General features: G+C 50.3%; 1 protein-coding gene across 2 annotated transcripts in view; it reads right to left on the minus strand.

Moving 5' to 3' along the window:
- The window catches only part of SH3YL1 (SH3 and SYLF domain containing 1), a 29,119-nt gene extending 13,252 nt beyond the window's left edge, over window positions 1–15,867 (minus strand). For both annotated transcript variants that reach the window (XM_039855021.1, XM_039855020.1), the window contains exons 1-4: window positions 15,331–15,867; window positions 7,640–7,750; window positions 5,416–5,529; window positions 3,431–3,495 (exon numbers count right to left, since the gene is read on the minus strand). In XM_039855021.1, the coding sequence (XP_039710955.1) occupies window positions 3,431–3,495; window positions 5,416–5,529; window positions 7,640–7,750; window position 15,331 (291 nt within the window). In that variant the 5' untranslated portion in view covers window positions 15,332–15,867. The remainder of the gene's footprint in view (window positions 1–3,430; window positions 3,496–5,415; window positions 5,530–7,639; window positions 7,751–15,330) is intronic.
- Between the last annotated feature and the right edge of the window lie 129 nt (window positions 15,868–15,996).

Consider the following 15,996-nt stretch of genomic DNA (forward strand, 5'->3'; position numbering starts at 1 on the left):
CACCAGAGCGGGCCAACGCGAGGTTATTAAAGCAAAACCAAATCTGAAGAAAGCCGAGCCGAAGACACCAGGACGGGGTGTGCAGCCGAAGGCCCAGGGACAACCCCCACTCTGATGTCCCTGGCGAGGCCGCGAGCCTACAAGTAGGGACCAGCACACGGCACGCTCAACTTAAGTCCCGGGGGTTCGAACTACAGAGAACACCTGCCCCCCGAGGTCGGTCCTCAGGAAGAGCAGGGACCGCAGGGAGTGCGCTCCAGGGGTGTCTGCGGTGGCTCCGGCGCGCCCCCCAGTCACACTGACGCGGTCTCACCCCAACCCCCTTCTCAGGCGCTGTGGGACCCGGGCGGTTGAGGCTGCCTTTGCGCCTCTGACCTTTCCACGTTAAAACCTGAATAATGGGGCGCACCTCGCTGAACTACTGTGAAGACCAGACCCATGCATCAAGCGTACCCGGAAAATCAAAGGCATGATGGCATGAAGACAAGAAGTTGGGGTCGAAATTGGAAGTATTTGGGTGTGAATTCCACCCCTCCTGCCTCTTGCATTTTGTGCGACCTTGGGCGAGTGACTGAGCAGCTCAAAAACTACAACGGGTACAGGAATAGTAAGCACACTTACAAGGATGTGCGTGTGTGTGTGTTCATATGTGTACACACAAATATGAGGCTGTTTGAAGGGTGAATCAAAATCATTTCTGAAGCCTGGCATGTTTGCCACGTCTCAATAAAATACGCAAAGGCCAAGCAGACTGACGTTTTAAAGATGCCTTAATTTATACAGTTCTTTAAATCTTCTAAGTATTTTCAAATGGATGTTTTCAGCTGGCCCACAGAAGAACACTTTTATTCCCAAGTGAGTCTGCACTTGACGGGACCTAAAGGAGTTCCCGACACAAGCAGATTCTTAATAAATGTTTAATCATTTAATTTAAAAAAATACACTCAAGTTTCACAGGACAAAGTAAATATGCCAGCTAACTGACCCACGTGAAACACCTCACCTCGACTCCCATCCAGGGGTATTTGCTGTTGACAGGTGGTGACTTCTGAGGATCATGGTGTTGAATGGTACAGGATTACGTAGCATTTCTCAGGCACAGCTGAGAAGTTTTGCCGAGGGCTGTGTGATCTACGTCTGTGTACATTTTTAGGCGGCGGTACAAACCGCTGTGCGTCAGGACTGGTGTGGACGCCCCGGGAAGCTCGGCTCCCTGGCCCGGGTCGTGCAGACAGTTACGTGTCCTCAGTACACTAAGCGAAGCAAAACTGTGCCAGTCAAAGAAAATAATCAGCCCTTTAACTTTCTGTCTGAGCACAGCTCCATTCTTCTGACATGGGGAAGACCGTCCCGTGTCCTCCCGCGACACCAGCTCGAAGACCCCACGGACAGGCCGAAGAGCAGCGGGCCTGCCAACAGAACCTTCTCCTGGTCTAGGGCCCGAAAAGGAACGTGACTGCACACTCCCCAATGGTCACCCTCAGTCACACGTGCTACACGTGTCATCGCCTGTGGGGACGCATGGCGGGCCAGGAGGTCTCTGAGTGTCCAGGACTCAGGAGACGGGCCTCAGTCCCCTCACCGTGGTGGCATCGCTGGTCCCCAGCTCTGCACCAGCAGGCGCCCCTGCCCCCCAGGTGCTGATGGAGGTCAGAACTGGGGTGCCCAAACCCACGCCTCGAAGCACGACTCCACCCTGCAGTGTGCCTTCTCTCCGTCACCAGACGAGGGAGCGTTCGCCCGGGACTGTAGTTCATCCCTTGTCCTGTTTTTCTCCAAGAACTCCGGCTCACTAAATCAGGGTACCACGCCTGTCTCGGGCCCCATCTCTGCTGAGCCCAAAGACACCCGCGCACTCACTGTGTGGTCTTAGGCCAGACGCTTGATGTCATCCCGTGTCCCCTGCCCACCGCACGCGGTGCCCCAAAAGCCACGGTGTGTACAGATGGACATTCCAGCCGGGGCTGGATGGGGCGCTGCAGTGAGGGGGCTCAGTGCTCACTTTCGCCCAAACGCCGTGAAATGGAGACACCACCTGCCTTCTCGGTGCCCCGGCCCCCGCCCCTGTGGAAGGTGCTCAAACAGGGCGCCCTGCTGGGGGTAGCGCCGATGCTGCACAGCCCCGCAGCTGGCTCTGGGACCAGAAGCCTCCCTGTGAACGACCAACCTGGCCCTCTCTGCTCTGTCCTCCGGGAAAGCCAGGGAACTCAACTCAGGTATTTTTCTATGAAACGAGAGTGCTGACCACCATCCTCTGGGGCCCTGGTGTGGAAATGATTCTATAGGACATATGTGAAATTTTTATGAAAACGTTAATTATTATTGTTAATTATTCTAAAAACGAACGGCAGATAAGTTATTCAACAAATCCCTAACGTATGAGTCGATTCCCTGAGAGCTTGGGGTGCTGGTCCATGAGGGATGGGAAGAGGCACAATTCTCAAGTGGGCAGCATCGCTCACAGGTGCCCCTCACCAGACAACGTTTGAATTGGCTGACTCATCTTCCATTTAGCGAGACATTAAATCATCTTACTCCATGGACACTATCCCTACCTAGCAGAGACTCGGTGCCCCTCACGAAGGACATCATCCAACACCACTTTAGCGGAGACTATCCCACTTACAAGGACTTTTCCCTCACTTAGCGGAGACTATCCTCACTTAGCGAGACCCTCATCCTCACTTAGCGGAGACTCATCCTCACTTAGCGGACACTCATTTTTAGTCTCTGATACAGTCATTGTACTGCAGCTATTGCTTGGTCTCACATCATTTTTGAGATAAATGCTACTCGAGACAGATCCTAAAGCACAGCCTAGCCTCGCACGTGCTCGGGGGTGTGGGACAGTGGCCTGTCACTCGCTGCGACTCGCCACCTGGCAGAGTGTCCTCAGCGTCACATGGAAGATGGACCTGTGCACTTCGTGTGACTTCCACCCCACGTGACAGACACCACGCCAGCCGTCAGGAACAGTCACGAAAGGGAACAACACGAAGTCGACCTTTACTAGGAAATCTGAAGTACTCTGAACATTAGTTGTAACAAAACTGGGTTTTTGCACAAATGATGGGTCACCGTGTCCAGCCACCTGTCCGGCAATGCCGAGCCCTGGCGTGGTCAACGGCCACCGCGGAGCCCAGAGCCTCCAACTGGTCAGCCGGTCAGCACTGTCGTATCTGAGACATGGCTATGTGCAGATGTGCTAAAGACGGAAGCAGATGCAGAATGAAAAAGATTCTACTTCACACGAAAGAAAAGGAAAGAAATGGTAAACGTTAGGTAGTTTTAGGTGGAGAGTCATCAAGAAAATCAAAGGGAACTGTTTCCGTCTCTGGTGAAATGAGAGAGTGGACATCTGACTTTCACTTATTACGTTTCAGGTGCTTTCAGAGAACGTGGTGACGGTGTGTGCGCCACCCCAGCTCACCTCAATTCCGACCTCAAACCCGCCGCCAAGGCCGGCTATTCCAATGGCTGAAGGCGCTGACCACTCTAGAGAAAGACAAACAAACAAATGAATGTCACTCTAGCTTTACGACCCCTTGTCACGTAGGTAGCATTTAGCAGGACAAATGCTAAAATGAGAATGAACCGTGTTTCTTTTAAAAATAGTAAGAATCTGGCATTCTCACCTGTTTTTAAGTGTTCTTTAATAAGCACGTATAAGGCGTTAGATATTCACTGTGGGTCTCTCAGGCTCACAATCCGTTTTCTAATCTTTCTCGGTAAAACATGTCTGATACCAAACTACTGAATTCTCCCCAACATACATAGCATTTGACAATTCCAATAGCCAATATTTCATAATATTTTATGAAGTAACTGAGCAGTAATTCTAGTCTTTACTTAGAGTTTTGTCATAAGAGAACAAAAGCGTTCACAGAGTTTATCGTGACCGCTCGTGAGGGGACACACCACCAAACTGCTTCTGGTTTAACTTTCTGAGGGCTGAACCGTTTCAACAGCCTTTATGTCTGGTAGAAGCATGAGAAATATGCTATAAATTCAAGATTATTAAAATTCTAATGGGATAAATTTCCTTACTTTTGGAAACTAAGAACAATTATTCCATTTGCCATGGTATTATACACTTCAGGACTATTATATGCTTATTTTTTCTGATATAAAAAGTGAGGTTAAGAAGTTGGGAAAAACTTAGTTTGGTGGAGGGAGAGCGGGAGAGCGCAGGTGAGGTCACTTCTTGACGCGCCCTCCACTCCCTGCGCCCAGCGGTCCCTGCCCCACGTGCCCCGGGAGGTGAGATGGAGCCCGGGCAGGTCCAGGACTGACCTCTGCAGGCTCAGCAAGGCTGTGACGACAGACACGCGTGTCTACAGTCCCAAAGTTAGCTTCCACATCTTGTCAGGGGCTGTCCCCGACCCCTGTCACCGGGACGCGGGGGAAACGCTCAGGTCACCCTCGCGGGGCGAGGGTGTGAGTGAGGCAGGTACTGAACCCAGCGGAGCGGTCCCTGCGGTTGGGAGGTCCGCCCCGAGGTTGCTGGTGCCCCAGTGCCGGCAGGAACCCGGCTAGGGCCCGGGCGGCCTCCTGCACAGACCACTCGCCAGCACGGCCTGGAGCAGAGCCCTGCACTGTGATCCGAGCTCGGCCACAGTGTCAGATGCACTGTGGGCTCTCAGCAGGCAGTGCTCCCCGCCACAGTCCAGGGCCTTGCGCCCCACAAACACCGGTGTGCCCTCAGTCAGTGAATGGCCCATGCTCTCTCTCAAAATAAAATCACATTATCAACAGAAAAAATAATTATTTACAGAAAGATGCGTTCGCTTACACGACTGAATAGCACGTTAAATTGGTATAAAAAGCATTTCAGTCAGTTATAACACTGCGATGTACATTTTAAATATGACCGTAAATGTTGGTTCTTGGGATTCACAGCAGATATATTTTAATTTTGATTCTAAAAAACCAATTATTAGATTTCGCCTAAGAAAGTAAAACCAAATTGTACAGATCTGGATATGATTCTGCCTTGGGGATACTCTTTAACATGCTTCGGATTTTGCTATCTGTCATGAGAACAGCAGAAAAGCTTACGGATGACACTTATTTTCTTACTTCCGTAAAACAAAAGAAAACTGGTGCATCACGAAGTTGAGGACTAAGGGTCCCTATCTAACGACAGAAACGCAAATATCGTCGTGTTTAACATCTGCTCCACGAAGGATCTGCACAATGCACCGAGGACGAGGCCGGATCTGCGCAGTCTCGTCCGGCTCTTTAAGAGGAGAAGAGGGGTGCCGAGTCCCATCTCCCTGGTCATTCAGGCCCATGGCGCCGAGGACAGTGTCAGGGGCCTGGGAACCATGACGCTCCCTGCAAAGCTGCTCAAACTGCACACAGAACGGAGAATTAAGACCCTCTGCTCCGCCGAGGGAAGAAACATCGACTTACTTCCATCTGGAAGACGTGCCAGCACGATCCCACTGCCTCCTCTGGCAGTCACCAGAAATCCAGCCTTTATCACAGACAGAACGGCGAGGCCCTTGGCCGTGGCGATCACATGGGCTGCAGGAGGTAAAGACAGTGCGTGGGTGAGTGTGAAACAGACCCCGCCGCACAGGCCTCGGGCGCTGGGGGAAAACGTCAGAGGTCAGGGGAGGCGGGAAGGAAAGTTAACCATGAAGCACACGGGCTGGGCCTCCGACCCCGCCTCTCCCTGCATCATAAGTGCTCAAAGGTCCTGCAACCGCCATGACCAATAAGAGGTTCGGATGACATTTTACTGATATCTAGTAGCAGGGCAAATAACTTGGCGATGTCCATTAATTTAGACTATAATTCACAATTTAAAGTTATTTTTCTCCAAGAAACCGAGATCCGTACAGTGTAGCACGTTAACGCGACGGGGTGCCGCGAGCGGCAGAACCTCGACCTTCAAGCCGTACAGTCAGCCTTTCATCAACGTGAGAATCTGGATTCAAAGACGGAAAACTAAGTGATGTTGCCGCTTTAAGATGTTTTTAACTTTATAAATTGATGGGTTAGACTATTTGAGTAACATAACCAGAAGTGCCCTGGAAACACGATTCAATTCACAAAGTGCAGGTTTGTGCACATTTCAGAGAAGTTTGCCACGTAAAGTGAGGTTGACTGATGCACGCGCCCGCTGAACGTGGCACCTCAGCGTCCCGCGATTTACACAACAGTGCACCTTTCATGTGACGAGGAAAACCTGAATGGTGGAAGTCATTTCGGGGGCCCCGATTTCATTTTTAAGGCAGTTTGACTTATCGCTTTAATTAAATACTGTCAAGGAAGTCAATCCAGATACTGTACCCAAGTACACAAAAAAGGTTTTGTAGGTGTCCCTAGAAAAATATGAACTTTCTAATACAATTATACACGATTTCAAAATTTAAATCAATAACAGATGCTCAGATAATTCGCGCACCAGCATGAAGCAGCGACCCTGGGCGTCTGCAGAGTCGTTCGTAACTAAGCACAACTTCTTAGAAAATGAAGGTGGCCTCTCAGACAGCGGCCTGCGACCTTGGTTCATATTGTAAAAGGTCGTGAACATACTGCACCACAACCGAGAGCTCTGTGCTGCCCGCACAGGCTTACCTGCACAACCACAGGTTGGCAGACTCTACCTCGACACCTCCCATTCCGTCCTCAATGCATTTATTGTCAGTATCGCTTCTACTCAGGGACATGGGTACAGCAAAAGCACATGCTTTAAAACGAACTTATTTCACACTTCAGAACATTGCTACCAAAAATTCATTTTTTCTGGATGAATTTTCTTCAAGTCCTAAGGGACTGTGTCTCACACTTGCACGTGTCTAGAACTCACTTTCGGAGAAGCGGGGTTGGTGCTCCAGGCCTGGGTGGGCCCGAGCAGCAGCCATCTAGGAAACGCTGTTTTCTCAAGACAGGTGGGCCAAAGTGAGTCGATACTGCTGACATTACGGTAACAACAAATTAAAAATGTTCCGACATGTGAAGTGTGGTTAAGGTATTCCAGAGAATCTGACATCAGAAATTAAACTGGTTTCTCCAGCGCAGGACCTGTCAAGCACGGTGGTGGCTGGGAGCAGCACCGCCCTCACTGGTTTGCACATGAATCGTCTTTGCTAGAGGCAGGTATTTCTATGCCACACCCTTGAGAACTAGCAGGCAGTGGCTCGCCTCACAGCAGGTTCCAGGCCATTGGCCTGGACCTGACGGCAGAGCATCGCCTGAGGAAGGTGGCCACAGGGCTTGGGAGCAGGGTCTGATCCAGCAGGTGGGGGGTGTAAGGGCTGTATTTTAATGGCCCAGGAGTCAGTAAACACTGATATGCAGCTAAGTTGGGAATTACTGATTAATGTTCTCCTGAAGCACTATGAAATGTAAATATCTAGAAAGAGAAAACACGAATATTAAAAATTATTTCTGGCATTAGCTAGTGAGTTTGCAAGATGAGTTTGCAGTCCTCGGAAACGGAGCAGAAGGACAGGTGAGTCCGAGGAAAGCGGACGTGGAAGGCACTTGCTGTTTGGGGCCAGGCTTCCTGGAGGGGGGCCTCGGCCGGGTGCTGCCCGCGACCTGCTGCCTGCGGCCCAGGAATGCGGAACGTAATTAAGAAAATGAAGCAAATTCGGAGATGAACAGTACGGGTTTATTCGCCTACCTGGAATGATCTTATCAGGTCCATTTCTGGAAGTTATCTCTGTGAATTCTCTGAGAATTTTAGCAGCCTTTTTTGTTTCCGATTTCAAATTGGAAGGTATAGGGTTATTCACTGAAATTAAAAAGAGTTTAGTGAAAACATCTACTAATTAGAAGTTAGAAATTTATTGTAATTTCATTTTTCTCACACGCAAGTGAGCATTAACAAATCGTACCCTACCAAAGGAAATAAACCAGAAAGCTTCAATTACTGTTTTGTCTTTATTTTCCTAATAAATTAAATTCACTCTGAGATTGGGAAACCCTAAATTCTCAAAAATCCTAGAAATTATAAAATGGTGGGATTCCAAGGGATCTTAAACAAAATCTGGTCCATTCACCCAATTACGTACTTTCTCCCTGTAGTTCTTAACTCATCTCAATACTAATAAAAAAAAATATTAAAAATTTCAGAACAAAAGATGTATTTTAAAATGGTCTATGATAATATTTAATATATTCGGCTATTTTTGTCAAAAACGTGTGAACCGTCTGCACAGATTCTCATTAGTAAAACTCTAGGAGGCTCAGAATTGAGTGACGATTCCAAGCGACAAAGGCCAGTGTCTGCGGAGCACTCTGCACCCAAGCGCCGTGGGGGCTCCACGAGCTCGTAGGAGCGATTATTTGTCAGAGCGTCTCACACAGTCCTCCTAGCTCTGAAGCACAAGGCTGGGGCGTCCCCACGTCACAGGCAAAGAGACCCCAAGAGCCCTGGGGTACATGTGCTGTTCAGACCATCAGGTGGGCGTTTCACGTCACAGGCTGTCTTGGACGGCTCTGAGAGTTCCGTTAGGCTGTTTCTCGTTCCTTCCATCCCTGCCCTTATTACACTTATGCTGACCTTTCAATCCTCAAGCACTGTAAAAGGCGCTTTCACACGCCGGTCTGAAGGTGGCAACTCTGTTCTTGCCGTGTCTGTGTCTGACTGATTTGGCCCCTAGCGATGGGTTACCATTTTCGGAAGGAGCTGGGGCTGCTGGACGTGAGTGTGGCGATGGTGTATGAGCTGGCCGTGAGCTGCTTGCAGTCAGCTCTGGCTTTTCAGGGCTTGTTTGATGTTTGGCCTGGAGGTCAGGTACCACGCGACTCTTCTGGCTCTGTCCTGAGTGATCTCGGGGGTTTAATGAGCTCTGTCCACTTTGACTGGGTACTTATAGAACATGACCATACTGTATGCTCACATTTTATCTGTGAAGACACAGTATTCATTACACAGTATTTGTGAGTCTTTCTGAATCAGCAAAGCGGTGGTTTCGCCACTTCCATGTTAAAGGGGACAAACAGATGCAGGTTGGCTCCACCAAGTGCTCTGACCGGCCCCAGTGACAGCACCCGGCCACACCTTCCTGTCTCCCTCGAGAGGGCGTGACCGCCAGGGCCCCCTGGCTCGGCAGGCTACAAGGGTGAGTTTGTAAGGGCGGGTCCCCTCGGGTTGGTGGGCGGGGCTGCATTCCACCAGGCTGGGCGCTCAAGAGGACTTGGGCCAGCAGAGGCCACCCTGGGGTGCAGGTGGCTGGCAGCGTGTGGCGGGGACAGGAGACCTCAGGCTGTACGGAGGACTCGCCAGGCCCCGAATCACGGGTGGAGGGGCCTTTCCTGGTGCCCCCTCGCCACGCCGCAGAGCCTGCCTGCCCCGGCCAGTCCCTCCGCCCTGGCCCCGTTTCAGCACTGCGGCTGGCAAGCCACCACTGTGTCCCCGTGCGGGGAAGGGAGCCCTGGGAGCGAGGAGGCAGTGAACGACGGTGGCAAACGGTGGCCAGACGCAGTCACCACCTGTCCTTTGGCTGGCAGAGTAAGGACAGTGTTTACATTTTTAATAGCTGAAGACATTAAATCAGAAGAATATTTTCAGCGATGAAATCGGCGACATCACATCGGGATCCACCGACAGCAGCTGAACATTCGTGACCCACTCTGATAAGGGACGTGGACTCTGAACTGTGAGTGGCAAATGTTCCCCAGAGAGTGGCATTCTTCCCATCGGTAGGCTTGTATTACAGGAAAAAGTTCTGTTATGGTATTTCGGTATTCATCGATAAAAAGCCTGAGGAGGTTTGTTCTCTCACTGTGTAAGTGTCCAGAAATCTTCAACTCTGCCTCTTGGCCCACAGGCTTGATGCGCGTCCCGTTGGACCTTGAAGGAAAAAACTGCCAACCTCTGCCTCTTGAGCTACAACTCGACTCTTTAGACCAATTGTAAATGCTGCTTCCACGTGAAACCCTTCACAGAACCGAGTCTCAGCCGGCCGCCCTCCGCTGCTGGGCCTGAGTGGGACGACACCTGGACGACTCCCCGCCGCCCAGTGGCTCAGGGCCAGCCCTTCCTGGGGCATCTGAGCCCGCTCCTCCACTCTGGCCACCAAAAACCATCATTACCTGAGGAGCAGCAACAAACAGCCCGGTGTCTGGTCTAAGAGGTGGGGGAGGGCTCAACAGCCACGTTGTTTTTAAGATGCTGCCAAAGTTGCTGACGCTGACCTGATCTGCCTCCAGAAGAGTGAAGAGGCAGAGGCCAGCCTGCCCCGCCCCCCGCCTCCATTCAGGGTCGTCCGTCCTCCCCAGAGGTCCCCGCTTTTCTACTTACACTCAGACCTCAGGGCCTGTGACTTTAGCAGTTTACGTCTGATAATTCTCCAAGTTTCATCTATTCTTTAACCTTTCCCCCAATTCCAGACTCACGATATCGATTCCCACTCGACCCACTATGAAGTAAGCATCTCAAGCAATGCCCCGCCTCCTCCCCAGCCAGCTGCCCAGGCTTCCTGTCCAGGTGGGTCTCACCAGGGAGCTCAGGCTCAAACTTGGCCAACTGTGACCTCTGTCTCTGTCATGCCCACATCCACCCTACCAGAAAACAAACCTTCCGCATCCGCTCAGTCTGAGGACACCTCACCTGCTGCCCTGCCACCAGCCTGACCGAGAGCATTAGTTCTTGTGGTATCTAGACCAGAGCCACCTCATCGGCTTCTCTGTCTCCCTCTCAAACACCTGTGGTTATTTCCCCAAAGGCATGATCCATCTGAGTAACAGCTCAGATGATGTTACTCCATCGCTCACACCCCTCAAAGCTTTCATATTAGTCTGCAGCATGGCCAACATGAGTACCCTACCATATCTATGTTAATATCGCTATCACATCTGTCTATGCATCCTATGTATCTATCATCTATCGCTTACTATCTATCTATCCATCATCTATCTACTGTGTATCATTTCTATGTATCATCTGTCATCTCTACTATCTATCATCTATCCATCTATCACTGATCATCTACCTATGTATTATCTCCATCTATCTACACATCATATCCATCTATGGATCATACCCATTCGTCACCTGTCTCCACCTCTGACCTCTCTGGCACACCTCCTAGAATGCAAGTGGAGGTAAAGCAAGCACGTGGACGATTTTAATGACTGTACTATCTCCAACACATGCCATAGTGACGTATAGAAACTGCCCAGTAAATACCTATTAAATGAACGAAGCATTCGTGTGGTTTTGAGGAATTAAATGTCCAGTCCTGTGAGGGCTGGAAAAGGTTCATTAAATGTCCGGTCCTGTGAGGGCTGGAAATCCACCGTATTCATGAGGGCGTGCTGGGCAATGCGAAGTCCCTGCCTGCCCGACTCTGCAGCACCCCTGGGCCTTGAGAGAGAGGAGGGTCGGAGGGAAGCTACAGCTGCTCTTGTTCTGCCCTGAAACGGTCCTTTCCAGGACCTTCCAGGGCAGGGAGGATGAAGCAGTGCAGAACGAAACTGTGGAGGCTGAGGGCGGGGAGACCAGCAAACAGAGCGCTGGGAGAAGCGTCAGGCACCAGCTGAGCGCAGCTCGGCCCATGGCGCACCGCACGGCTGTCCCCTGGAGAGCTGGGCTGTCGGAACCGGAACCGTGCGCACGAAGCCAGGCCCCGTTGGGCAGCGCCCTGGGCACTAGGGGCGACGGCAGACCGGACGCGGATGAGAGTGGGCAGCGCCGGTGCAGACTCTAGTCTCCTGTTGGCCTCGCCCTGACACGTGACCGCCCCCAGGGGGACACGGAGACCCAAGCTGGACCCAAAAATGAGGCCCATAATAAACGCTTATGCTCTGGCATCGAGTGTGATTTTTGTGATTTGGCACGCAGAGCCGTCCATGTCCTTTCTTGGAACTCCAGGGGAAGTGTGCATCTTGATCGTAGACTCAGCACAGGCCTGTCTGTCTCACCCATGCTGCCCCTCGCCCGAGGCAGGTGAGCCTGCATCTCCTCCTGCGGCCCTGGCAGAACTTCATTGCCGCAGTGGGTCCATGGCCAGTATCTGACTGAGTCCTAGTGTGGGAGTGGCCAGAACTACCTTTTCCCCAGGCACCTGCAAAAAAGTTTGTCACCCCAAGTGGGAAGCCTGAGGACAAAGCCATGCCCAGGAGCTCTTGAGGGGGGCTGGCTATGCTGGTAATGCTGGAGCCCAGGGTTGGCCACAGCTGAAGCCTCGAGAGGCTCTGAACTGCTCAGTCATTGGGACCGGAAAACGCTTTTTTGCTCGTGCCAAATGGATGAGATTTTCTGCCATGTGCAAGTAAAGCACAGTGAATGGTACATAAATCGGACCCTCCCCGCAAAGACTTTCTCCTGTGAACTCCATCACCCAAGCAGAATTAAACCAGCCAAGTAAGCAAATTCCAAGCTGAGAGCAGCCACTGCAAACATCCGGCCCTCGGATGGCCACGCTTCTTCTGTAAACATTGGGGGATTCAAGCAGATCAGGAGGCCTGCAGATCACAAGACTCCAGTGACCACAAGGCTCCGTCCCAGAGCCAGAGTTCAAATGCTGTCCCATGTCACTGTGACCAGGTGTTGACAAGGCTGCTTGTGTGCAGCTGAACTACAGAAGAGACTAATTTGTTTTAATAATATAGACTCCATTTCTGATAGCGTCCTATTGCCTGGTCAGAGTTACAGTGAATTTCCCTGAAAGAGCCAATAAATAATAACAACTTAGATGTAAGTCACAATTCCTGTCCCCAGCATCAAACCAGGGCTCTATGGATCCTTGAGACATAGAGAGCCTGGTCTGATCAGAATGCTGATATCGTCACACTGCCGAAGTTACCAAGATACAGGTCATTACCAATGAAGCCTCGTAAATTCTAAATCACGGCAGGCATCTGAACATCCATAAAAGTCTGTAGGCTCTTGAATTCCAAGGCAAAGAGAATTTGCTATAAACATTTGAGTTTCCTCCTAAAAGAATGGCTGCCAAACCGCAAGCTAAGAAACTTAGCTCTAAAGTTTTCTTTAAAAAGTAATTAAAATATTTGAAATCTTTCATACTAAGAAATTTTTTTTTTTGATTAAGAAGAGTTTATAAAATACTAGCCAGAAAATTTTTACTTTGGAAATCTCGAAAGTTTGAAATGAGCCTAAGACATAGAAATAATTTACAGATTGATCACAGGGCAATAAACTCAGGCCTGGGCCACTGTGGGCAAACAAGGACATTAGAGCCCTACGTGAACGAAATCCACACAGTGGGAGGAGGGCGGCGTGTGAGGAGCGGGGAAACTGACCAGATCCCAGTCTACCCTCCACCGAGTGTCTGGAATAATGGTCCCTCCCCCCATCCCTCACCAGAGTTCAGGGTTCCCCAAACGTTTCTTCCATCAACAAGCATCTATTATGTTATTTTTCTCAACAGAGTACCAGTTTTGAGGGATGCCTCTAGGAAAAATTTAGAAGTTTAGAAATGGTTTTCCAAATTTCCATTAATCAGACATTAATCAAATTATTAAGTCTTATAATTCACATGAAATAGAGGTTAACTCACTGAATCGATAAAATCCCAACCAAAATCAAAGGAACTAAAATGCTGCTAAGGAAATAGAATGAATTGATTAAATCTTAGCCAAAATAAAAGAAACTTTACCTATCTATGTAATCCTTAGAAGAGCTGTAAAATGTTGTCTTTCGCTCAGAACCTTTATCAAGAAACACCACTGCCTGGTAACTATGGCTGTTGTTTCTGAAACCAATTCTTAACTTGCAGTGGCCTCGGTCTGACTCCTGCCTTTGACTTGAGACAAAGTTGTCAGTTCTAGACATCAAAAACCGCCTTCCACCTTCCTGGTGGGATCAGTAACCTTCCTAATGCAAACTAACCATTTGAATCTGAATGGCAGGGGCTGCTTCCCTAGCTCCCCTGACCCCAGGTGCAGGGAGTGAAGAGAAGCAGACCTTTCAGCCTAAGAAAACCTTTGATTTCTGCCCACTCTACCCCTTTCAAACCCAAAGTCCGGTGACCCTGGCTTGGAGCAGGACCACACATGCCACCCTAGTCAGACCATCTGGTGTAGAAAGCAGACTCTTCTCAAAGAAAACAGAAAACGCAGTGTACTTAGGTCTGAAATTGCAGGGATTGTGTCCAATCGTGACGCATTTGCGAATAAGGTGCACAAGGCCTTCTGTGGCCACTGTGGGCACAGACAGCCCTAGGCTTCCCCTTCCACCTGCTTCCCCTTCCGCCTGTATCAACTTTCTTTCCTTTTGAAACACCAATTTCTAAATAGTGAGAAATCTCCTAAGAATAAAGATTTCTTAAATGGAATAAAAGCCTCTAATTGCCCTTGAAGAGCAAAGATTTCTTTCAAATCATTTCTTCAATCCTGTAAAAGATGAGGGGTAGTATTTACACGTTTCACAGAAATTTCGTTTAAATAGACATTAGTAGACCAAATAACTCATTCTCCTTAAACATGATAAACTGGGTGGAAGTTACAAACTACTTGGATTATTTAACCTCTGACACAGTAGTTTGTAAACAAGCTCGCAGTCAGTGGCTATGCGGAATTCCACATCCTAATAAATACGCTCATGAGAAAAACAATGCAGCCCTTCTGGGCCCATCCGATTTTGACTCCCCGTGAGCAGGGGTCCCATGTCTGTATCATTCTTTTCAACCCAGACTTAGTAGCAGCAGTGGTGACACTTAAGTATTTGTTGAAATGGAGTGAAAATGACAAATTTCCAGCCAGCAGGGTAAATCTCACTTCCTTATTATCGTTTACAAATGTGGAGCAGTTTCATACTTCATGTAAGGAAAAATCACCATCTACACAGATACACAGGGGTCCTAGAGGCAGCCTTTGCCCACTCTTTTGCTCTCAGCGACCTCTTTACCCCAAGTGGTTCCCCAAGGGTCAGGTGATAGTGTGGAGGGCCTGGCACTTCGCTTAGGTGACCCCACCAGGCACATTATTGCATCTTTCTGCCTCCTGCCCCTATGAGTCCAGCACACGCCAAACCCAAACCATCCCGACAGAGTTCTAGGATGTCATCTAATGAAATGAAAAGACACGAATTCGTGGCTTTTCAAATAATAGATATTTACAACTAACATAAAATGATTTAGAATTGAAATGGTTGGGGCTAGACTTGAATCAAAAGCACAGTGGCAGAGAGTCCGGGGGAACTGGCTAATCCTAACTTTTGACAGTTTGAGGCACGATCTCAGCGTCAGTGGACGCGTAACAGAAAAAATTCCAGAAACATCATCGTTTTTCTGGCCCTCTTTTGCCAACGATTTACCCTCTCTAGCAGAACTTTTTTTAAAGGGGAAGGAGGAGGTGGTCCAGATCTAGGGCAGGCTCAGCGGTGTCGCCGACACCTGTACTCACTTGTGACCTCGAGCCTGCTCCGCTCCGGCGCCCCTCCACCTGCGGCCACCTACCCAGGAAGAGGAAGGGCACACTCCGCTCGGCTCCGCCTCCCAGGGCAGGGACCGGCCCTAGCTCAGTGCACACCTGACACAGGTAATGCAGGGCAGAACCAGCTCAACCCCCGGGGTAGCAGCTAGAGAAGGTGTGTGCTCAACTTTGTCAATCCGAAGGTGGCTTCTAAAGCATCTCATCTCTTTAGAATTGGGACAACTCTGGCATAGCGGACGGTTGAGAGCTGTGGTTCCGACCCGGGGACTGTGGGCAGAACAGGGGTCTCGGTCCAGGAGGGGCCCCTCTCACTCCTGATGACGAGCCTCACGTTCCGGCCGCGAGGCCCGGGAAGAGGGGGCGTTCACCTAAAACCAGGAGGGCGCAGTCCGACCCGGCCCTGAGAGGCCCCTCACACTCCGAGCGCCGCGGAGACCAGCTCAGGACCTCGCCCCTCCGATGGGGCTCTGCGGCCCCCACAGCCCATCTCGTGCGGCGGGCCGGGGGCGGGCGAGCTCGCACACCCTCGTGTGACCACTCCCTCGAGCCCGAACCTAGCGTTGGGCGCCCACGCGTCCAGGTGCCTCCCGACCGCGCCCCACGCCCCCTTCCGGAAGCCCCATCCCGCGTGCCGGA

This window comes from Pteropus medius, unplaced genomic scaffold (genome assembly GCF_902729225.1).
Source record: "Pteropus medius unplaced genomic scaffold, Ma_sr-lr_union100, whole genome shotgun sequence".
NCBI classification, from domain to species: domain Eukaryota; kingdom Metazoa; phylum Chordata; class Mammalia; order Chiroptera; family Pteropodidae; genus Pteropus; species Pteropus medius.